Consider the following 25467-nt stretch of genomic DNA (forward strand, 5'->3'; position numbering starts at 1 on the left):
TGGAATATTTGGTTGAAGGTTGGCTTCAGTATGGCTTATTTTGGAAAAGGGTTATTTCCAGGCTTTGGGCAAGCCATGGGTGGAAGTAGTTATAGGCCCTACTAAGTTGAAGAAAAACTCGACTTTCTTAGAACTTGAAACCCCGTCCCCCTCCCCTATTTGAGATAGGGTTTGTGATATCAGAGCTAGATATGAGCCCTGATCCTAGTCATCTTTGGTCTAGCTTTCATTTGGATCCGTTGCTCCATTCGCAAGTTATACTAAATTAAACAAAAAGCTTGACTTTTTTCAGCACTTAAAACCCGCTCCCCCCGTTCTATTTGAAGTAGGGTTTTCATCTTAAAACTTGATGCCTGTCATGGTCTTAGGCATCTTTGGTTCAAAATTCATTGAGATCCATCACTCCACTCGCAAGTTACACTGAATTAGATGAAAAACTCAAATTTTGTTTTAACACTTAAAGCTCCCTCGCCCTAATTAACACTTTTAAATACAAATCTGATTGGCGGTTCTCCCACTATACTCGATTGCACAGACGAGCGGACAGAAAGATAGATCTCAAAAACCTATCTTGATGGATATTTTCCACTATCCAAATAGGTGATGATGCCTGGATGATGATATGCTATTCTTTTTCTTTTTTTGAATCCAACGAACCAATATGGCTACCTAAGACGTTGCAAAATCTGTTCGTCCATCCGTCTGTGTAATCAACTATACGGGGAGAACCGCTGGCTGGATTTGGATGAAAATTTGGATAGCCAGATTTGGTGCCAAGGATCATGAGACACCTCAAGTTGAACGATGAAGACCCTAGCTCAAATATAACAGAGGGAGAGGGCTTTACCTGCTAAAAAAAAGTGTTTCGTTTAATTCAGATTAACCTACGAATGGAGTGATGGATCTGAATGAAAATTGAACCAAAGAGGCCCAAGACCATGACACACATCAAATTTTGAGATAAAGACCCTAGCTCAATAATAACAAGGGGAAGTGGGTTTTAATTCCTGAAAAATTTAAGTTTTCTGATTAATTTAGTGTAACTTGCAAATGGAGCAACGGACCCGAATGAAAACTAGACCAAAGATGCATAAGATTAGGGCTCATATCAAGTTCTGGTATCACAAACCCTATCTCAAATAGGGCGAGGGGGAGAGGGTTTCAAGATTTAAGAAAGTTGAGTTTTCCTTTAATTTAGTAGGGCCTACAACTTATGAATGGAGTGACAAATCTGAAGTCAGATTCGCCTGAATACCTGCATTTGCTGGAATGGATTTGACAAAATACCACTGCATTGGATCCAGCTAGAGTTGGATACAACATTTAGATTTACAACATTTAGATGGGTAAAGATTCATAGCTTCAGTAGTTTTACCAATAATATGGTCCTGAAGATGATGAAATGGTAGAAATCTGGTTCAGTTGACGAGATGACAAAACTTAAACACTGATGTCAGAAATATACTACAGTATGGACTGATGTCCCAAATGACTACAGTATGCAACATTTAGCACAAAACAAGGATTTCAGCTCACTGTTGACCAGTGAACTGTGAAATAATTTCTATTTTTTATTATATAACTTTTAAACAAAACTAAACCTAGTGTTAATCATACTATAATTTTTTTTCGTCAAAAACAAATACCTTATTTCACATCCAAAAATAGGGCGTGGAGCTATATCTAAGTTTACTCTAAATCTAAAGGTGCTGTTTTCTTGTACATTGCCAAAGCACACACACATAATTTTCGTGTCAAAGGTAAAGCATTTGAAAAACAAGTACATTAACAGTATCTCAAGTAGGGTTTTTATCCCATTTCTAATATTTATAATCAGATTTATCATAACCTAATCTAACGTAACCTAACTTTAAGAAAAAGCTAAATCGCAAAGCTAATTGAACCCAAGCAGGAAAAAAGAAGAATTTAGGACATTCACCGGTGAATGGCGACATTAACCAGATTTCGGACGTTCGTGGTAATATTTACACTTCTGTTTTTTTAATTTTTTTTTTCTAGGCTGCCTTCCAAATAAGGAAGAAAATACTAGAATGCATTCGTGATATACTAGAGACTTATGTTGAAAGTAAAACTGAAAAAGCATCTGAAGAACTGGTTCCCATTTCTCCTACATTTAACCCATTAATTCAACTTGCCATTGGGGAGCTAACCCGTACAAAAGATACAGAACCAGAAACCGAAGTATCATGCGTAGAAATACTCGTATTTATTGGGAAAGTTGATTGCGAGAACTTAATGGCAGCTTATCTAGAACTTCTTCAGCCTGGCATGCAGCCCACTGGATCAATGCTCGATGTTTTGGCTGGCGTTGCAATACGTAATCCTTATGGCGTTGTACCCTTTTTGAAGTCGCTTCTTGGTCTTTTGGTGCCTTTGATGCATCATGTTAAAAGTACATCTGTCAAAGTTGCATTTTCCAATGGTGAGTCATATTATATTATTAGATTTTATTAAGATGATTAAGCTGTAATAGGTTATCAAGGAAAGCTGTATTTAGGTTATTATGGCTAAAATGGTCATACATTAATATTAAAATGGTTATATTTGTTGTGAACATGTTTATTGACGGTATGCTGCTTATTATAGTTGAAAATAGTTGTGTTGAGATACGATTTTATAGTGAGAAAGATGTTGGTTGTGAAGTCAAAATTGAGGAAACGAATTCTGAGTGTTTTGGCAGGGTTTTCAATATATAACACATTTCTTATTTACCTGTAAAATGCACATCTTGGTGTTTTAGTGCTTTCGATCAATCATGTTGGAAGTCCGTCTATTAAAATTGCATTTTTAACCGGCAAGCTTTAGGACTCTTAAGATTAAAATAGCTGACAGCATGGTGCAGTAGATGTAAGTAGGGGTTCCAAGATGTAACCCATATCATGTTGTACCTTTATAAGTCACGTCTCTGTGTTTTAGTGCCTTCGATGAATCATGTCGAAAGTACGTCTATCAAAATTGCATTTTTAACCGGCAAGCTTTAGGAATCTTAAGATTAAAATAGCTGACAATATGGTGCAGTAGATGTAAGTAGGGGTTCCAAGATGTAACCCATATCATGTTGTACCTTTATAAGTCACATCTCTGTGTTTTAGTGCCTTCGATCAATCATGTCGGAAGTACGTCTATCAAAATTGCATTTTTAACCGGCAAGCTTTAGGACTCTTAAGATTAAAATAGTATCTTAAGATTAAAATAGCTGACAGTATGGTGCAGTAGATGTAAGTAGGGGTTCCAAGATGTAACCCATATCATGTTGTACCTTTATAAGTCACATCTCTGTGTTTTAGTGCCTTTGACCAATCATGTCGGAAGTACGTCTATCAAAATTGCATTTTTAACCGGTAAGCTTTAGGACACTTCAGGTTAAAATAGTATATAGACCATGCTGACAGTATGGTGCAGTAATCGTGGGGTAGTTGGTTCTTATTTCAACTGTGTGTTTGAAGTTTTTTGTTTCGTATATGGTCGTTGTGAAGATGACATTGGATGTGAATGTGAAGGTTGAAGAAACGAATGCTGAATTGGTAGAGGCTCCAAGATGTAATCCCTTTCATGTTGTATCTTTATAAGTCACATCTCTGTGTTTTAGTGCCTTTTAGGTATCATGTTGAAAGCGCGTTGTTCAAAGTTGCTTTTTTAATTCGTAAGCTGTTAAACTGTTTAAGATTAAAATAGTATACTACTGCCAATAGTTACTCATAGTTTGGTGCTATTAATCTTTCGATACTTGATTCTTATTTTGATTTAGTGCAAATCAATCTCTACAACCATAATACCGTTGTAACTTACAAAATCCGAATTTATAGAGCTATATCGATCCTTTGTGTAATGAAATCAATTATTATTATTTTTTAACTCCATTATTTTCAATTTATTTTAAATGTTACTTTTCGTTAATTACAAAGCGACTATGAATAGTAATTTTTTTTTATAATGAGCAATTAAACAACTGTGTATGATGTTCTATTGCCTCACTACCGCTGCAAACACGGCAATTTAATATAATGAAAATTTTAAAACGAACTTTTCAACTTTCGGTTACTATGGGGCGTGGTTTGCCTTTTACTAGATTGCAGATACTGCTGCAACCATTCTCCTTACTATAGCTAGTGTTTACACTATATAGCATATAACACTATATAAGAGTATATAGCACTTAATAAGACTATATAACTCTACATAAGACGATACAATAGTTTAGCTAATGTTATATTATCTTGTCAAACGAATATTTCAATTACTATGGGCTAGAGTTCATAAGACTGCAACAACCACGATATACTAGTTTTCAGTTCTATATATAAGTGTAACCTTGTTCAATTTTATATAAGCAAAACTTACATTATCCCCATTCATAATAAAATACAACCATCCCTTATTTAACTCTTTGCGGTAAGAAAATGCAGTTTACTCTAATATTTTAGTTTATATGGGCTAGAGTTCGTTCCTTGCTATTCGATATGACAAAACTTCTTAGGAGCTTTGGGCTATTGTTTTTGTTATTATTGGACGTGTTTGCATCTTACGAGGTTTCAGCTACCACTGTAACCATGAATAATTGCTCCAGAGTTTTATGGAACAATTTTTAACACATATTATCACAAACACCATAAACTGTATGGTATATTCTTATTAGAAGCTACCTCAGTATAGTGGATAAAGTGTACTCTCTTTCAATTTTGAAGGATTCGAGTTCAATACACGCTGTGGCAACGATTGATCTTTACATTAATTTACCTTTTAAATACTCTTTTGCCTGTCCTTCGATCTCTCCTTGAAAATTGATTCTTTGATTGAGGTCTTCAAACCAGAAAATGATTTTTTGTTGATTGATTGTTGTACCCTCTGGTGGAAACCTCATTTTTGTTAAAATATTTTTGAAATTTTTGTTTCTTTTTTTGTATTTTTTTATGTGCACGGCCAGGTTTCAATAGACAAAACACACTGATGTGTTATGGAGACCAAGGCGTATACCGACACTCCCTTTGTTGCCCATTGTTTCCCAAAACCTTGTTTTTATTTTCAAACAGTTCGTGGTAAGTAAGGAGCAACCCGGCTCAATAGTAACTGAAACTCTAAAAAACGGAATTGTGATACCAATTTTATATAAAAAGATTTGGCTTATTATGCTGATTTCAAATATATAAATTTCATTAAATTTAGTTCTACCCATAAAAGATTACGAACCTGAGAAAATTTGCCTGATTTTTGAAAAAATAGGGAAACATCCCCTAAAAGTCATAGAATCTTAGGGAAAATCACACCACCAGATTCAGCGTATCAGAAAACGCTACTTTAAAGGTTTCAAGCTCCTATCTGCAAAAATGTGGAATTTTCTTTTTTTTGCCAGAAGAAAGATCACTGATGCGTGTTTATTATTATTTTTTTTTCCAGGGGTGATCGCATTGACCCAGTGGTCCTAGAATATGGTGAGAAAGCTTACTCGAACGGAACTTATAAGTTCTAGTGCTTTTTATAAGTGACCAAAAAGATTGGAGGGCAATTAGGCCCCTCACCCTTTTTTCCCAAAATCGTCCGATCAAAATTTTGAGGTTGTCATTTTGTTGATCTAAGTCGAAATGCCCAATAACTATGCCTTTGGGTATAACATGACCCCCCCCCCTTCCCACAGCCCTAAGGGATAGGTCTTTAAGTTATAAAATTTGGACATTGTTTACGCATAGTATTTGTTATTAGGAAGTATGCATAGGTTTTCGGGTAGGGGGGGGGAGGCAAATTTTCTGCTGTTTTTTTTCCACGGGGGAGTTTCCATGGGGAAGGTTTCCAGGAAGTGAACTTGTTAGGGGAAATTATACTAGGATAATTTGCCAGAATTCTTATACAAAATTCTTTTTAAACGTCTTGCGTTCTCTTTTCCGTCTCAATTTTGCACGTGGAGTTGTTAAGAGTAACTATCCGGGTTAAATTTTAACCTGGATTGAATTGTCTAGAGGAAATTTCCGGTGCAGTTGGGACCAGATATCCTGGCATTATTTAAAAAACGAATAGAAATTAAATGAAAAAACTTATTTTTCAGCTGAAATTAAGGAGCAGCATTAAAACTTAAAACGAACAGAAATCATCACGAAGATGAAGGGGGTTTCTCCCTCCTCAACCCCTCGCTCTTTACGCTAAAGTTTTGAAGTACTTTAAAAAAGCTTTTTATTGTTCTGATTAAGCAATCATTGTGTTTCAGGAGCCATTCTTACAGAATCGGGACAAAATTAAAACTTTAGCGTAAAGAGCCAGGTGTCAAGGAGGGGGAAATCCCCTTCATATGCGTAATAATGTCTGTTCGTTTTGAGATTTAATGTTGCTCCTTACCTTCAGTTGAAAAAACTTGTTTTTTTATTTAATTTTTAGAGAAACTCCATGAGGTGCTAGGGTGTCTCTATAATAAATAGCCTATAGAATACCGACCATTCATATTCTTTTCATTATTTATAATTGTGCTTTTATTCATTTATTTGTTTTAAAACAGCTTATAGCCATTCTTCCTCTTTACCTGATATTTCAAAATGCGCTTTTATGCTCAAATCCATTTCCTGGAGGCCAATGGTGAACACATGTGGAGGGTCCTCGTCACATTCGACTCTATGGCCTAATGACTCTGGTGGGCTTTTTCTATTAACGTTGAATGTCGTAGTATACATTTTTAGGACTTTCTGTTGTGTCGGGTCAGCAGATTCTCCCATAGTCACTTAATCAATCTCAGCATTATCCCTGCCCTTAACAAGCTCACCACTACCCTTTTCATTTTTCAGTTTGTTCGTTTCGTTTTCCTTTTTTTGAAAAAACACATTTTCATATTTCCATTCATTTCCATTTATATCTGGTCCCCATTCAAATTCCGATCTCAGGATTTTTTATATTAATCCTCTTCATTTATTCAATTCAGTTTAATTTTATTCATAAGAGGGCGAAACACCCTTAAGATGGCGTAATAAGACAAAAACAAGTGAATACACATCAACACCAACAAAAAATCAAATAAATAATGCTGATCATGGATGAGAAACTACCTACATAAAAGAACGAAAATCATGTAGCATTTTATCAATAACACATATAGGCGAAACTAGGCGGAATTTATTAATTAGCTATTTCTAGTCCAAGGAGGGTAGCTGAGAAGGAATTTAGTATAATGAAAATATACTCTACGAACAGATAGTTTCTGAGGTTCACTAAAAAACTGCCCAACCGGACAGAGAGAAAGGAGGTGAGGTACAACTAGGCTATTATAAAATTTGCAAGATTTAATTTATCTATGTGTTTAATATTAGATACAACTGAAGCATAAGTAATTCTCAGTTTTTTCTTCAAATTTTCAAGGGATAATTTCACAGTTTCTTTCATATTTTTTCCAATAGGCATTCCAGGATAAACTAATTTTTGAGAAAAGGGGACTTGAGGTTACAAAGTAGGGTAATTTGACTCTTTAAAATTGAAAGCTACAAAAATAGTTTTTTCTACTCTGAAAGAAAGCCCAATATCTTTATATTCATTATAAAGCTGATGAAACGCGTTTTCACATCCATTAAAAGTACGGCTTAAATTCAAAACGCCATCTGCAAAAGTCATTAATGACAAATTAAATCAACGGTAAATACAGCTAAAGTTAACAGAATTTTGGGCATGTAAAACAGAATTATTGAACAAAAACGGTGAGGTAAGGCCACATTGACGGACTCCTTTCAAAACATCAAAAGGGGAAGATCCCCTCTTTAACTTCGCCTTAAGGTTAGTGTACATATAAAGAAGGCATTTTACTATGCAAAAATGTTATACTCTTCAAGTATAACTTGGGGAAAAAATGCAAGAGTCGAAAGTTCGAGCAACATCTAAAGCATGAAGGATAATATGGGATCTACTTCTTTCTGCGATAACAAGAACATTCATTAAAGCCAAAAGGGCTTGCTCCCAGCTAATACCTTTTTGGTAACCAAACTGATGGGGTGGGACAAAACATTTAGAAACAATTTTATCCGAAATAACTGACTCAAATAATTTAAAAATAGTACAGAGAAACTGTTATATGTCGGAACGAATTAGAGATGCGCATTTTAGGAGTTGAGCCAAAAAAAAGTTTGTTTCCAGGAGACAATTATAACTCTGAAGTGAGAGATAAAATAAAACTTTTGTTGATTAAATCGGACAAAAAAGAAAACTAATTTTAAAATATTCAGGTGTTTTTCTAGTTATTGATCAGACACTTTACCTTACCTTAGATCTTCCAGAGCCAGGGGTGGCGCATAGGGCGTCACATAGCTGCAGCCATGGCGTCCTCCCAATGTGGTTGAAGAGACATCTCCGCATTACTCAGGTCTCAGTCGTACTGTAGTCGTAAGGTGTGTCTTGGTTGACCTCTTTTTCACCTCTCCTCGGGGTGCCACTCATACTGTATTGGGGAGTCGATCCTCTGGGATACGGAGGACGTGGCCAAGGTATGTCCATCTCCTACGTTTCAGAAGGTCAGTAACCAATGGCTGACCGGTTCGTCGGTGAACTTCTATGTTGGTGACCTTTTCCTGTCATGATATGTTCATGATTCTCCTAAGACACATGTTTTCGAAGGCTAGGACACATTTCTCCAGTTGGGTGTTTAGTTTCCAGCATTCACTAGCATAGAGGAGGATGGACATCACATTGCTATTCAGGAGGTGGAGCTTCAAGCGCGCAGAGTATTTACTACTGCGCCAGACTGGTTTCAACTTGCAAAAAGCTGATGCCGCTTGTCAAATTTTCCTCTTGTTCAATCCAACTCCCGAGATACTTAAATTTCTTGACCTGCTCAATTGTTTTATCTCTGCATTTTAGTATCAGTGGGGAGTTAGATGTGGCCATACTCTTTGTTTTACAGACATTTACTGTAAGTCCCGTTTTCTCTGCTTTTTCTTCTATGGCGTCGAGTAGCAGCTGCAGTCGCAGTTTCGCTTCTTCGAGAAGAACAACGCCATCTGCGAAGTCCAGATCAGAGATCTCTCGGCTGCTAATCTTCACTCCAATGGTTGAGTGAATGAGTGAATTCCTATGTTAAGTCTTTTATTTTGTCTTTTATTTTATTTCAAAATTACTTTGTATTTTTGTAATACACTTTATATATATATATATATATATATATATATATATATATATATATATATATATATATATATATATATATATATATATATATATATATATATACATATATATATATATACATATATACATATGTTATATATATATATATATATATATATATATATATATATATATATATATATATATATATATATTATGAAAAGAGAAATGACCAATGCAACAGCAAAAAAAAAAAAAAAAAAAAAAAAAAAAAAAAAAAAAAAAAAAAAAAAAAAAAAAAAAAAAAAAGGAGACAGAAGGAGAAAAGGAAGACTGTTTCCCTAAATTAGTGATTAATATAGACCAGCACTTGAATGAGGCCTTAATCCTACTCATCCATACAATCACATAGGTCAAACAGCATAGCCATACACAATCAACCATAAAGAATAATCCATGGACAGGCAGTCATGTCGTCAATAAGTATAAGTCGTCATTTACCAAACAATAGAAACAATAAGGACAAATAATTCAGAGGCAACAACCCAACACAAGGGCTCATCAGGAGAATACACTTGCCTATAGGGTTTCGGCACTTTAAATTCTCTACCCAGTCAAGTGTTGTGCCTACCACAGAATATCCATGGCATCCCCGTGTCAGGTATCACCCCCAAAATACATGCCTATGAAAAAAACCCAGCAAATGTAGAACAACCAAGTAACACCAAAACAAGCTTATCCTGTTAATATATTCCTCTTTTTAGCAACAATAGGTAAACTAAATATGATAAATTTTACCAAATCACAAATATTAACACTTTGCAAAAAACCTGAATGAAATAAACAATTATATAAATCATATTTACCATGTGGCTATTTTAAAAAAAAAAATTCGCTCTATTAGAAACACAATTCAAAATAAATGGCGTTGCATCATCATTTCGCGAACCTCCGAAATTAGCCGAAAATTTCTTTAAGTATTTCCAGATAATTCTTTTGGTATTTATTTAAAAGTTCGTTATAATGAAAACTAAATTTTTTAAATTGCCAAGTTAATTTATTTGCAGAAAACCTCTTAATATCAATTTTTGGCTTAAGATTTTACATCTATTTTTAAAATCAATATAATTACTACAAATACTTGCATAACGAAGTAACTGTGAGAAAAACGCCGAATGTTTGATATTTGAGTGTATATTACTTTCAGGGAATGGGAAACTAATCACTTCAAAATCAAAATCATCCGTTTTATTATACATTTTAAAACTTAATTTATTATTATCAGAAATATTAATATTTAAATCTAAGAAATGATCTTCATGACCAGCGCCATGACTAGGTTCAAGAGATGTATATATATATATATATATATATATATATATATATATATATATATATATATATATATATATATATATATATATATATATATATATATATATAATATATATATAGATGATATAGAAATGATCTTCATGACCAGCGCCATGACTAGGTTCAAGAGATGTATATATATATATATATATATATATATATATATATATATATATATATATATATATATATATATATATATATATATATATATATATATATATATATATATATATATATATATATATATATATATATATATATATATATATATATATATACAATAATTTTTGTTTTCGTGTTGCTATTCCAAAATCCTATGAAATATATTTAGGCAAAACGTTTTCGACTTCTGGGTAGTGAAGTTTTTGGGGCAGATCTTGGGATTGCGGGGTCGTTGTGTATTTTTACTTCTTGGGGAAATAACCATTTACTTCATTTAGAGATTGATTAATGTATAATTCCTATAATTTATATCATTATTTTATAGTATTATTCCGATTGAGTGAAGCGCTTCTGTACTATATTAACAATATGGATAGAGCCCCAGACAAGAATGTGAAAGGTGACTATTATGCTGTGGAACTAGCAATGGCTTTTGAAACCCTCTTTACTTATTGGATGGAAACAAAGCACACTCAAGTATATAAACTTTTTCTACTTTTTTCACAGCACCTGGTAGACTGGAGGAGGATGGGTCTGACGGGTAAACTGGGAAGACGAGCTAAATAAACTAGGCCTAGACAAGGATACAATAACAAACAACACTACAGTACAAAGATAAATCCAAAGTTAATGATAAAACAACACGACAGCTAGCCCAGGTTCTTTATTTAAGTTTCAAAATTTCATGTTTACTAAATATATATTATTGATAACCAGAGCAACAAAACTTGGCAGTAAATTTATCTTATTTGATATGTCCTAGATTAAAGACAATTCTGAACTGAATAGAGTTTAAGATTCTTTTTGAGCAATAGGATAGAAATAAATTTGTCAATGAGATCCTTATGAGTATCCCGGCACTTAGCTATCGACACAAACGGAGCAAATTTAGATCTCTCAGTACGATATTTGTCAGTGTAGATGCTCGTTTTTTGTCGATTGGTAGATTTTTTTCTGATCTTGCGGAAGAATGGGTTTTTCAAGATTTTTTCAATATTGTTTAGGAGAATGAGTGAACTAAAATTTAACACTCTAGTCGTTAAGGTATTGTTTTTACTTATTTGCATAAAACCATGTCTAACTTTTTTTTTAGTTTTGGGAATAAAAAAAAAACTTATGATAACCGGTTTCACCCTTCATAGTTAGAACCATTTTTTCCTAAAGAACAAGAGTTACGTTTTTACGATCCCGACAAAACAGGAGGTTGGGGGGTAAATCTGAAAAAGGGTAAAAAAATCTTGTAGAAGAACGAGTAAACTAAAATTTAATGTTCAGGTCGGTAAGCAAGGTCTTATTCAGGGGAGGGTGGGGGTATGGGGTTTACCCCCTTCCATTTTTTCGGAATTGTAAAAACGTAAAAAAAATTTGTGTTTTTTAATTTTTTTTGCAGGGGGTTAGAATCCTCCCCTTCCCCCTCCCCCTGTAAAACGTAACAAAGAGGCATGTAAACGAATTTTTTATGTTTACTTAAGTTTGTGTAACCCTCTTCCCACCGAAAAAAAAATACTCCCTCCGAACAAAAATCCTGGATATGACCCTGTCGTTGAGGTATCGTTTATTACTCGTTTGCATATTTGTCTCACTTTCCTTGATCTTGAGAAGGAAAAAGTTGTGATACTCAGCTTCACCCTTCATAATGTGAACCATCTTTTTCCTAGAGAATCTTCCATCTTTTTCCTAGGTAGTCATCTGAGGGAACTGTATTTTTATGGCACTTGGTATTAACCAAGTGACATATAGCAATCGCAAATTCTGTCGGTCTGTCTGTCGGTCCTGGTTTTGCTACTTCAGGCACTTCCAGGTAAGCTAGGACGATGAAATTTGGCAGGCGTATCAGGGACCGGACAAGATTAAATTAGAAATAGTCGTTTTCCCGATTTGACCATCTGGGGGAGGAGTGGGGGCCGGTTAATTCGGAAAAATAGAAAAAATGAAGTATTTTTAACTTACGAACGGTTGATCAGATCTTAATGAAATTTGATGTTTGAAAGGATATCGTGTCTCAGAGCGGTTATTTTAGATCCTGACCGGATCTGGTGACATTGGGGGGAGTTGGAAGGGGGAAACCTAAAATCTTGGAAACCACTTAGAGTGGAGGGATCGGGAGGAAACTTGGCGGGAAAATCGGAACGGATCCGCTCTCTTTTGGGTAGTTGGGGGGGGGGGCTAATTCTGAAAAATTAGAAAAAATGAGGTATTTTTAACTTACGAACGGGTGATCGGATCTCAATGAAATTTGATATTTAGAAGGATATCGTGTCTCGAAGCTCTTATTTTAAATTCGACCAGATCTGGTGACATTGGGGGGAGTCTGGGGGGTCCTAAAATCATGGAAAACGATTAGTTTGGAGGGATCGGGATGAAACTTGACGGGAAAGATAAGCAGAAGTCTTAGATACGCGATTGACATAATTGGAAAGGATCCGCTCTATTGGGGGGGGGGAGAGTTTTAATTCTGAAAAATTAGAAAAAATGACGTAATTTTAACTTACGAAGGAGTGATCGGATATTCATGAAACTTCATATTTAGAAGGACCTCGTAACTCAGATCTCTTATTTTAAATCTCAACCGGATCCAGCGTCATTGGGGGGCAGTTGGGGAGGGGGACTGGAAATCTTATAAAATACTTAGAGGAGAAATCAGGATGAAACTGGATGGGAAGAATAAAAACCTGTCTAAGATACGTGACTGACATAAGCGGACCCGATCTGATCTCTTTGGTGGAGTTGGGGGGGGGGATAATTCGGAAAAATGAGGTATTTGTAACTTACGAACGGGTGACCAGATCTTAATGAAATTTGATATTTAGAAGGATCTTGTTAATTTGATTTAGAAGGAGCTTTAAAGCTCTAATCTTAAATTCCGACCAGATCCTTTGACATTGGGGGAAGCTGGAGGGGGAAACTGGAATTCTTGGAAAACGTGAAAATTGGGGTATTCTTTCTTACGAATAGGTGATCTGATCTTAATGAAACTTTATATATATAGAAGGATCTTATGTCTCAGATGCTCCATTTTCGACTCGTATTGGATCCCGCAAAATAGGGGGTTGGAGGAGGAAACAGAAACAGAAATCTTGGAAAACGCTTAGAGTGGAGAGATCGGAATGAAACTTGATGGGAAGAATAAGCACAAGTTCTAGGTACGTGATTGACATAATTGGAACGGATCCGTTCTCTTTGGAGGAGCTGGGGGGGGGTGTGTGTTAATTTGGAAAAATTAAAAAAATTGAGGTATTTTTAACTTAAGAACGGGTGACCGGATCTTAATGAAATTTGATATTTAGAAGGAATTCGTGTCTCAGAGTTCTTATTTCAAATCCCGACCAGATCTGTTGACATTGGGGGGAGTTGGAGGGGGAAACGTTAGAAAACGCTTGAAGTGGAGGAATCGGTATGAAGCTTGGTGGATAGAATAAGCAAATGGTGATTGACGGAGCCGTACTGGGTTCGCTCTCTTTGGGGGAGTTGGGGGAGGGGTTCAGTGATTTGGCGAGTTTGGTGCTTTTGGGCGTGCTAGGACGATGAAAATTTGTAGGCGTGTCAGGGAGCTGCACAAACTGACTTGATAAAGTCGTTTTCCCAGATTCGACCATCTGGGGGGCTAAAGGGAGAGGAAAATTAGAAAAAAATAGGTATTTATAACTTACGAGTGTATACTTTTTCGACACACTTTCGACACTTTCGACACCTCGATGAGTAGCTGGAGTATTTAAAACTGGACCAACAGACAGACCAGCCGATCTTTTCATAGCTTTTTATTGTAGGCTCCACCGTTCGATACAAATCAAAGACTTTGAAATAATAGTTAAACATAGGCTTTTCTATATATATATATATATATATATATATATATATATATATATATATATATATATATATATATATATATATATATATATATATATATATATATATATATATATATATATATATATATATATATATATATATATATATATATATATATATATATATATATATATATATATATATATATATATATATATATATAGCAAGCATAACAGAACCCAGAGGGTATATTTACTTCGAAAAAGGCCCGTAGCTTCAGTTTACTGATTAAAGATAGTTGCTTCGAAAAATCGACGCTTGCGTAGGAGTGAACCCGAGATTAGTTGACTTTTTAATGACTTTTTTAATGACAGATTAATGACTTTGCCATTACATAAAAATCAACGAACTTCAAGTAATAATTAAATGTTTTGGTAAAAAAATAAATATAAATATACATAGAAACTTTTGAAAATGCTTTATTAGTAAATTTAATAAAGTAAACAGTAAATTAAGCAATTAAAGTTTATTAAAATCATGTAATTTATTAAAATCATATATTCAATCTGGACTCGTTGACTGAATGCTCACTTTTGGTTATGTTGATTGAATATGTAGCACTTGTGCCCAGTTTGTATATTTCTGCATATACTTTTTTCTGTAGAGCATAGAAAATATCTCAGTACGATTGCTATAGCAAGCTATTTGAATAGGGAGCTGAATGTTAAGCTATTTCAGTGGATTTGGCAGGCTATTGTACTAAGAGGAATGTAAATATTTTTCTCACTTCTTTTCCTTTGGTTTGTTATATAAATTTCACTTTTATAATATAAAAAGCTTTTCACTTTTCTTAGCTATGCCAGTGTTGTTTGGAATCAGTTGGCTGTATTTCTCAACTGATGCCACCTGTACGATTGGTCGAATACGGCCCCAAATTATTGCACAATCTTCTTGGACTATATAAAAGTGGGCATGTTCCAGCTTTAAATGTGACGAGATGCCTTTCTCAAACACTTGGTGGCTTATCTGCTCATCCTACTTTTGGTGTTGAAATGGGTGGGCCTGTATGGGAGCTGTTGCTGAGCACATTGTTTCATCAGGTTAGAAAAATAAGTTTTGTATTACTGCGCTTTCTACTGTAGCCATTTTTTATATTTGAGCCATGCTGTACTTATACTTTTGATAAAAAGGCAAGGCTTATGAACGTTCTGTGTTCATTGTTAAGTACGTTTTCGTGAATATGTTCTTCGTAAATCTCGTTCTTCTTTTTTCGTACGTCATGTAGCCATGCTGTACTCATATTGCCGATAAAAGGCATGATATATGAATGATATAACATGATGTAAAAGTTTATAAAAAATTTTTTTCCAAAGTCACCGGATCAAAATTCTGAGATAGCCATTTTATTCAGCATAGTCGAAAAACCTAATAACTAATACTAATTATCTAATATCATCGTTAGATACATTTTCGTGAATTCGTTATTCGTAAATTTTGTTCTGCTTTTTTGTACGTTATGTAGCCATGCTGTACTCATCCTGTTTATAAAAAGGCAAGGTTAATCAACGGTTTTGTTCATCGTTAGATACGTTTCTGTCAATATGTTATTCGTAAATTTCATTTTTTTTTCGTACGTCATTTAGCCATGCTGTACTTATACTTTTGATATAAAAGCAAGGTATATGAACGACTTGCGTTCATCATTCGATGCGTATTCGTGAATACTTAATTTGCAAATTTCGTTTGCTCTTTACCAATACTGTCGATAAAAAGATAAAGCTTATGAACGGTTTGTGTTCATCGTTAGATATGCTTTTGTGAATATGTTATTTTTAAATTTCGTTTTGCTTTTTTTGTACGCTATGCAGCCGTGCTGTACTCATAAAGTTGATAAAAGTCAAGGTTTATGAACGATCCGTGTTCATCGTTAGATACGTTTTTGTGAATATGTTATTTTTAAATTTCGGTCTGTTTCTTTCGTACGTCATGTATCCAAACTATATTCATACTGTCGATGAAAAGGAAAGGCTTATGAACGATCTGTGTTCATCGTTAGGTACGGTTTTGCGATTACGATATTCCTAAATTTCGTTCTATTGTTTTCGTACGTCGTGTATCCATATTGTACTCATGCTGTCGATGAAAAGAAAAGGTTTATGAAGGGTCTGTGCTGATCGTTAGATATGTTTTCGTGAATAAATTTTTCGTCAATTTCTTTCTGCTTTTTTCGTGGCGTCATGTAGCGATGCTTTACTCATGCTGTCAATAAATAGATAGATGGATCGATACTTTATTTAATACTCATACTGTCGATAAAAAGAAATGGTAAATGAACGATCTGTGTTTGCGTTAGATACGTTTATGTGAATACGTTATTCGTAAACTTCGTTCTGCTTTTTTCATGCATAGCCAATGTGGTCTAAAAAATTTATTTACTGGTTGAAAAATATCCTCGTTTGTTTTATCCTTTTCTTAATATTATTTGTTTCGTTCGTAGTTCTTTTTATACGTTTAAGGAAAGTTCAGGAGCGGGGAGGCAAATTCACAGAAATAATTTCTTAGACCACACTACTTTTCCATTTACAGAATTTAAGGGAAAAAACGAATATAATTTAAATAAAACAGTGGAACAAACAAAAACATTAAACAACAACAAACTTTAAACAATAAAAATCCGAATTTCTTGACTCCACGTCCAGGAGCCTTAACCTGTGGGAAAAAAAGAAAATTTAAAGCTGAATTAAATTAAATGCAACTCAAAGAAAAAAACATGTAAAAGCAACAAAAAACAAGCAAATGAAACACATCTTAATAACCTCCAAAAACCTGCGATCACCGTAAATTTTCTGAATAAGCACACAGAAATGACAAAGACTGTCTCTGTTGTTTACTGTTTACTTTTTCTTAATTCAACTTAAAAAATACAAAAACAATATTATGCCCCAACAGAGAGCAGAGGTCATAAGGCTGTACAAAGACATAGAAAAACGTCAACATCTCATCATACTAATAATTCCAAAAATTAACACGGTAAAAAACAAACAAAATAGAATAAAAAAAAAGTAAAAAGAAAAAAGAAACACAAAAGAGAAGTAACAATGGTAAGTAAACAACTAAATATCGGGCAGAAGGGGAGTGGGAAGCCATCCCAAACACAGAGACACAAAAACAAAACACATAAAGAAGAATATCAAATAATTTAATATTCCATCATCATGACTTAATTGTCTTTGACATATTCGGATTTTATTTTTTAAAGTTTTTTTTTGTTCAAACTGTTTTATTTAAATTGTAGCCGTTTGTTCTCTCTTAAATTCTACAAATACACAGAAAGTATGAGAATTATATAGAAATAGGATAAGTTGTAGAACGATTATACAATCCTTGGTATTTTTTTGAAGTGGAGGTATCGGCCTCGATAAAACGGGTCGCACATGCCTTGCAGAAGCATACAATTTAAGTGCTGATTTTAGAGTCATTTATACTAGTATTAGTTTGTTTCTAAGTGTATTCCGTTACATCTCTGCCTTTATCGCTTTCGTCCCCCCTACTTGCCGAATTATGCACAGGATCTATTATAGGTATCATAGCCATCTGCCTTCATTGGCAAATAGGATAGCTTGAGGATTATATTCTTTTTAGTTATCTCGTCGCTTTAGTTTGGATTCAGAGCGATGCGTTTTTGCGCAAAACAGACATATTTTGTGTCAAATATTATATTTTTAATATTACAACCCTGTGCTTCATGATGGTTTTCTGAAATCGTTTAAATAAGTCGTCGTAAATTACGTTCTAAAAAAAAAAAAAAAAAAAAAAAAAAAAAAAAAACAAAACTGGTCAGACAACGGTAGCTACAGAAAACTGCCTTTACTTGTGAGAATCCATTTTGTCATATGATACTAGAAATTCATACCATACTTCTCTGATAGGTTAAACACAAATTTATAGCTTTCTTGGTACCACCCTTTGCTGGAAAGGGCGGATCATGAGTGTCCCATATGCCACTATTCTTTGACTCGTTTTAATTTCTATGTTTTGCGCATCTGTTGACCATTCGTTTGAAAAAAATCAACCAGTGGATTTGATGGGTTAACATCCTCAGAATGAGGCTACAGATGCATGTGCAATGCCTAACAAAGCTGTATTGAAGTATCCTTGCCCATGTGTTTCCAGTGGCACATATTCATGAATTATTTTTGGGGGAAGGGGTTAGGGAATTTATTTTTCAAAATCTTGGGGACGGGGCAGTTTTGTCTTGTTTTCGATTTTTTCAATGAAAATACCAGAGAGACTTTTTTAGAAATCTAGGGGGGGGGAATTTAATGGGGTGATTCCTCCTCCCACCCCGATTGGCGTCGATGTGTTTCATCCTCGGGTTTTCAGTACAATTCGTACGGTTACATGTTTATCTTGTCGCCATGTTAAAATGGTAAATCTTCTTAAAAGGAGGTGAGTAGATGCCCTTATAGAGGAGTTATTCAAGCCATATCAAACATTATCATTACAGGGGGATCGGGTGTTTGGTGGTTTATTCCCTGCCTTGATAACCAAATTCTGGATCCTCTTGACTGGTGCCAATTGAATTTCAGAGGTCCCAGCTTTGAATTTCAAAGCTGTTGAATTGTCGAATGACAGTTCCTTTTAGTCAAGTTTCTGAGCTAAGAACTCGATCCATTTCTGATGCTGAGCCTTAGGGCTAACTGGCGTAATAGCTTGTTTACTAAGTTATTGTGTTCTATTGGAGACTGTCTTGTAGACTTTTGCTGGAGGGAAGACTTATTGGCCAAGATGTCGTCCGGTTTGATGAGAAGGACAAAACAGGTGGTTTCCCATGTTTAAGGATAGGATCCAGAGAAAAATTAAAGTGGCAACAGGGATAATCCAGGTGTGACTAACTCAGTAACGTTGCGCTTCAGGCGACTTTGGGAATTTTGTCTGTGTCAAAGGATTTGGTAGTATCAATAATCTCCACAATTTTGGGAGATAAATTATTTAGGCAGTCGAAAATTGTATCCTCGTGAGAAAGAAAGCCGGAGACCTCTTTACCCTCATTCTCAAGATTTTACATTTTAGCAAAGGCCTTAATAAGAGCTTTTTTGTCCTGCATTCCCTTAACAACCCCGTCAACTGTGAAAGAAGAAATGCGTGAGCCCATCGATAATGGCAACCTCTCAACTACCTCCCGCGAATATTTTGATGTGGCACGTGGAAGTTAGAAGGCTAAGTCTTCCATACATCTTGGTTAAGAATGTCGTAATTGACAGTCTTCATCCTTTACAAAGGTATACTGGGGGACAGGCTTGCTACATGTCCCTGTAAAAAAGACCCTGCAACTGAAACGCTGATTCGACATCCTGTGCAGCAGCAACAGCTGTAGAGGATCATTATCCCTTATCTTTTTTTTTTACAAAGTTGAAAGAAACGAGCAAAAAGAGAACAAGAAACGGAAGTGAATATGAAAAGGTGACACTGTGTAACGAAAGCATTGATCGAGTGGACAGCTTCACTTACCTAGGTAGTATTATTAGTAATGAAGGTGGGAGCAGTGAAGATGTTAAAAGTAGAATAGTCAAGGCTCAGGGTGTTTTCTTCACAGTTAAAAAAAAAGTTTGGATGAATAGGAAGTTAAGTCTGCAAACCAAGGTTAGAATATTGGAAGCTACAGTGATGAGTGGTCAACTATGGTTCTGAAGCTTGTTCGCTCCGGAAAGTGGACGAAGATTTTCTAGATGTTTTCTAGAGAAATTGCTTACGGATTGTTCTAAGTACCTGGCTGACTGACCGTATTTCAAACAGTAGAATGTACGAAAAGTGTGGTTCAATCCCGCTTTCTAGGCCTGTAATGAGAGAAAGGTTGAGATGGCTAGGGTACGTTCTGCGAATGAAGGATGACGGATTGCCAAAGATCGTCCTTTTCGGCCAGCTGTCTAGGGCTAAACAGAAAGCAGGTTGTCTGCGTTTGGGGTGGGAGGATGTCATAAAAAAATATTTAAGGAAATAAGAACTTCCCATGAGGGTGAAAGGAGGGAAGCTTTGAACAGATTAGGATGGAGGAGGAGCATGCCTAGCTGTGTTTGCTTCAGGTGGCTTGTTGCTGCGGTGAGTTGTTAGTAATAGTAGTAAAAGTGAAGTTTTACTAATATTAGAAACAAAACCTAACCCATATTCACTTTTTCTTTGGTATTATTTTGATGGCGTTTCTCACTATTCCTTTTTTTGGGGTTAACATGGACTGACTTTTAATTTAAGTAAACTTTTTTTTGCAAAACTGAGTAGCTTAGCTAATTGAGTTGAATTCCCAATTATTGCTTTCTATTTTAATTTCTCTTAATCTCATCCGCTTCAATTCTTTTTCTGCATTAATTTTAGCTGTTTTCTTCATCTTCTTTGCTTTTTCTGCTTTCTTTTAATTTTATTATCTTTAATTTATCTTTTTTCTTGTTCTGTAACTTCTGACGTTCAAAAAGTACATTTGAGAATTCAGTTTTCCTTTTTCCATTATTTTGTTTCCATCCATTTACTATTTCCTTTCATGCATCGATTTGGTTTTATTGTTTATATTGTCGCTACTAGCTTAGTTTAAATAGGCTTGATTCAAAATCGGCATTCACTGTATAGTCGTACACGAGCACCATAGAAAATGTTCAATATCGCGATACATTTCGTCTAAGATAACCTCTTCCCTCCTGTTTTAGGTGTCAGCAGGTCACGACTTTGACCAGCCAGATACAGTTCAGAATCACTACGAAATTCTTCGATGCTACGAAATATTGGGTAATTATTGGTTAATTATTAAATTATTAGTCAATTTACTTAACGTAATTAATTTAGTTAATTTCAATTAGCAAATTAGTTAATTAGTAAATTATTAGTTACTAGTTTCAGTTTCTACCCTAAAAGAAATTAGAAAAAAAACGCTCAAGGAATATTGCCCTTAAAAGAGGTAATAGTGATCACACACGATGATGGTGAAATTCCCTATTGGGAGCATGGATCAGGTATTTACGCAGGGGAGTAAGGTTTAGACCTTTGTAGCCTTTCAAACCCCGAAATTCTTGTGATTTTTCTATATTTTCAGGTAATTTCTCATTTTGTGTGTCTTTCGAGATCGTTGGCTACTTTGCTGTTATAGGAATCCTTCATTCTAGTGCTTGTAGGGGAATGGGGCCGCATCCAACTGAATATTGAAAACTAGAGTCTTGTGAATTTCATTTCTTCTGTAATTTCTCTTAATCGCGCACATTTAGCTTGGGGTTTCACGCCAATGCTAACCTCATCTCATTTGTAAGTTAACTTTCAACCTCCTATAGACATAAGAGTTTATGAGTGAAGCTCCAGATGTTAGTCCTTGTTTCTAGGAACGAAGCTGTCTTCCCCCTTCCTCTTTAATTCTCCCTTTTCTTTCTTTCTCTTTCTTTCTTTTTAATGCTTAAAACTGTATTGAGAAAAATGCCAGAAGTTTAGTGAATGGGACAGTAAGGAGAAAAATTTAATGTTTTATTTTCTATGATCATTGTTTGCGTTTATCTTTGTTCTGTTTCCCTCTTCTCTCTTTAATTCTCCCTTTTTCTTTCATTTGTTCTCTTTCTTTCTATTGCTTAAACGCTATGGAAGAAAATGCAAAAAGTTTAGTGAATGCGACAGTAAGTAAAAAAAAGTATAAAGTTTATTCTCTATGATTGTTGTTTGCATTCATCTTTTTTCTGTTCAACTCTTCTGTCTCTGATTCTCCCCTTTTCTTCCCTTCTCTCTCTTTGTTTCTTTCTGTTGCTTAAACGCTATGGAAGATAATGCCAAAAGTTCAGTGAATGAAACACTAAAGAGTAGAGTCTATTGTTCAATTTTCTTTGCTTGTTATTTGCGTTCATCTTTTTCTGTTTTTCTCTTCTTTCTTCGATTCTCCCTTTTTCTTTCCTTCTCTCTCGTTTTTCTTTTTGTTGCTTAAACGCTATGGAAGATAATGCCAAAAGTATAGTGAATGAAACACTGAAGAATATAGTCTTTTGTTATTTTCTTTGCTTGTTATTTGCGTTCATCTTTTTTCTGTTCCCCTCTTTTCTCTTTAATTCTCCTTTTTTCTCTCTCTTTCTTTCTGTTGCTTAAACGCTCTGGAAGATAAAGGCAAAATTTTAGTGAATGAAACACTGAAGAGTAGAGTCTATTGGTTGATTTTCTTTGCTTGTTATTTACATGCATCTTTTTTCTGTTTCCCTTCTTTCTTTATTTTTTTTTCTTTTCTTCTCTCTCTTTCTATTGCTTAAACGCTATGAAAGATAATGCCAAAAGTTTAATAAATGGGATAGTAAGAGGAAAGGCTTAATGTTTTATTTCCTTCTCTCTCTTTCTATTGTATATACAGTATAAAAGAGAATGCCAAAAGTTTAGTGAGCGAGATACTGAAGAGTAGAGCTTATTGTTTTATTTTCTTTACTCGTTATTTACATTCGTCTTTTTCTGTTTCCATCGTCTCCCTTTAATTCTTCTTTTTTCTTTCCTTCTCTCTTTCTTTGTTTTTATTGCATAAAATACTATGGAAGATAATGCCAAAAGTTTAGTGAATTAGACACTGAGGAGTAGAGTTTAATGTTATATTCGCGTTGCTTGTTATTTACATTCATATTTTTTGAATACTCCCTAATTGTTGTCAGTTATGATTAATTTATTTTTTTCACATAATACGGCCTGTCTTCTGCGGTCCTCATGCTACTGTATTATTGTATTTTCATATATTTGTTAGAGTCTGATATGAAGTTGAATAGGCTTTCAGTTGGCAATAATAGAATAGCATGAAGGTTTTGTTTTTAGGCATAAACAAATTTTATTTTGTAAATTGAAAACGACCCTTAAGAAAAATTAAGAGGGAGAGGGGGCTGTACGCTTTTATCAAAGTATAAGGAACATGAATTTGGAATCATTATCTTGATACATCTTTTGTTCATCCCACTCCTGATTACACCTGTCATCCTGTACGCTTTTCTCACTGAAACCGAACTGATTATGTAAAGTCCTTCTCTCAGGATGCCCCTCCTTTCCCTACAAAAATAGAAAACACTGACCTATAACGTGTGTTTGTTTGTCGATGTTTTTTTTTTTCTTTTTAGCCAAACTAAACGTTTATAACTAGCTTAATGGAGAAAAGTCTTAAATTCCATCTTTTATACTTATATCTATCCCCCCCCCCTTTACAGGCCATAGGGATTCTGTGGGGACCAATATCTTGCTTTATTTTATGCATTTGCAATGAATGTTTGTTTTGAAAAAAATTATCAATTAAGAACGTGAAAACATCTCTGTTTGAAATTAAAAATCTTTTTTTCATCAACTTTTTTCATCAGATCATCACTGACAAGAAAAAGCCTACCACTTCTTTCTCAAAGGACCATGGCCTTTGTTTAGATTATCCTTCTTCTACTTTTCAACTTTTCAGAGCAGGATTTCATACCTTTTAACAGCTGTTTTTGAAATTTCCTGTGCATAACAATCTAACGTTTGAAAATTTAGGCGACCTGTCACGACCTTTTGAAGCTCTTTGTCGTTATCGAAGCGCTGAGACGCAAGCCTCCGTCTCATTTAGGGGAACATATACAAGGCAATATGGGCTAGCTCTGAGTCGTAGGGGGGATGGTAAAAAACGTCCCATTTTAAAACGGTTTAGAGTTCATTTGTTCTGGGCGAAGGCAAGCGTTGACATTGCTTAAAGACCATGATGCTTGTTTTGGATTGTCCTTCGTAGACTTTTCAACGTTTCACTGTATGATTCTGAATTGGTGATCGTACCACGTGAATCAACGGTTATCAGGATTTTTTTTTTCCTGAGATCTCCTCAGACGATCCTCTCACTAATTATTGCGCTACGCATGAACGGAGGTTAATTTCTAGTCGACCCTCGCATTAAATATATTTTGAATAAAATATAAAAATAAAATTTATTAAAATCTTATATATATATATATATATATATATATATATATATATATATATATATATATATATATATATATATATATATATATATATATATATATATATATATATATATATATATATATATATATATATATATCATGAAAAGAGAAATCACCAATGCTACAGCACAAACACAGAAAAAAAAAGAAAAAAGAAAAAAAAAGAAAAAAAAAAAAAAAGAGACAGAAGGAGAAAAGGAAGACTGTTTTCCTAAATTAGTGATTAATATAGACCAGCACTTGAATGAGGCCTTAACCCTACTCATCCATACAATCACATAGGTCAAACAGCATAGCCACACACAATCAACCATAAAGAATAATCCATGGACAGGCAGTCATGTCGTCAATAAGTATAAGTCGTCATTTACCAAACAATAGAAAAAATAATATAGACAAATAATTCAGAGGCAACACCCAACATAAGGGCTCATCAGGAGAATACACTGGCCTATATAGGGTTTCGCCACTCTAAATTCTCTACCCAGCACAGTGTTGTGGCTACCACAGAATATCCATGGCATCCCCGCGTCAGGTATCACCCCCAAAATACATGCCTATGAGAAAAAAAAAGCAAATGTAAAACAACCAAGTAAAACCAAAACAAGCTTATCCTGTTAATATATCCCTCCCTTTAGCAACAATAGGTAAACTAAATATTATAGATTTTACCAAATCACAAATATTAACACATTGCAAAAACCTGAATGAACAATTATAGAATTCATCTTTACCACGTGGCTAATTTTTTAGAAACTCCGCTCAATTAGAAACACAATTCAAAATAAATGGCGCTGTGACAACATTTCTCGAACCTTCGAAAGTAGTTAAAAATTTCTTTAAGTATTTCTAGATAATTCTTTTGATATTTATTTAAAAGTTCGTTATAATGAAAACTAAATTTTTTAAATTGCCAAGTTAATTTATTTGCAGAAAAACCTCTTGATATCAATTTTTGGCTTAAGATTTTACATCTATTTTTAAAATCAATATAATTACTACAAATCCTTGCATAACGAAGTAACTGTGAGAAAAACGCTGAATATGTGATATTTGAGTGTATATTACTTTCAGGGAATGGGAAACT

The 25467-nt window shown here is 34.4% G+C and overlaps 1 protein-coding gene across 1 annotated transcript in view; it reads left to right on the forward strand.

Annotated features, from left to right (window-relative positions):
- Positions 1–25467, forward strand: part of LOC136034043 (maestro heat-like repeat-containing protein family member 1) — a 109390-nt gene that overhangs the window by 16780 nt on the left and 67143 nt on the right. Inside the window, exons 4-7 of the mRNA XM_065715119.1 lie at positions 2020–2443; positions 10949–11100; positions 15270–15515; positions 21111–21189. Coding sequence (XP_065571191.1) covers positions 2020–2443; positions 10949–11100; positions 15270–15515; positions 21111–21189 — 901 coding nt within the window. The remainder of the gene's footprint in view (positions 1–2019; positions 2444–10948; positions 11101–15269; positions 15516–21110; positions 21190–25467) is intronic.

This window comes from Artemia franciscana, chromosome 12, assembly GCF_032884065.1.
Source record: "Artemia franciscana chromosome 12, ASM3288406v1, whole genome shotgun sequence".
Classification (NCBI taxonomy): Eukaryota; Metazoa; Arthropoda; class Branchiopoda; order Anostraca; family Artemiidae; genus Artemia; species Artemia franciscana.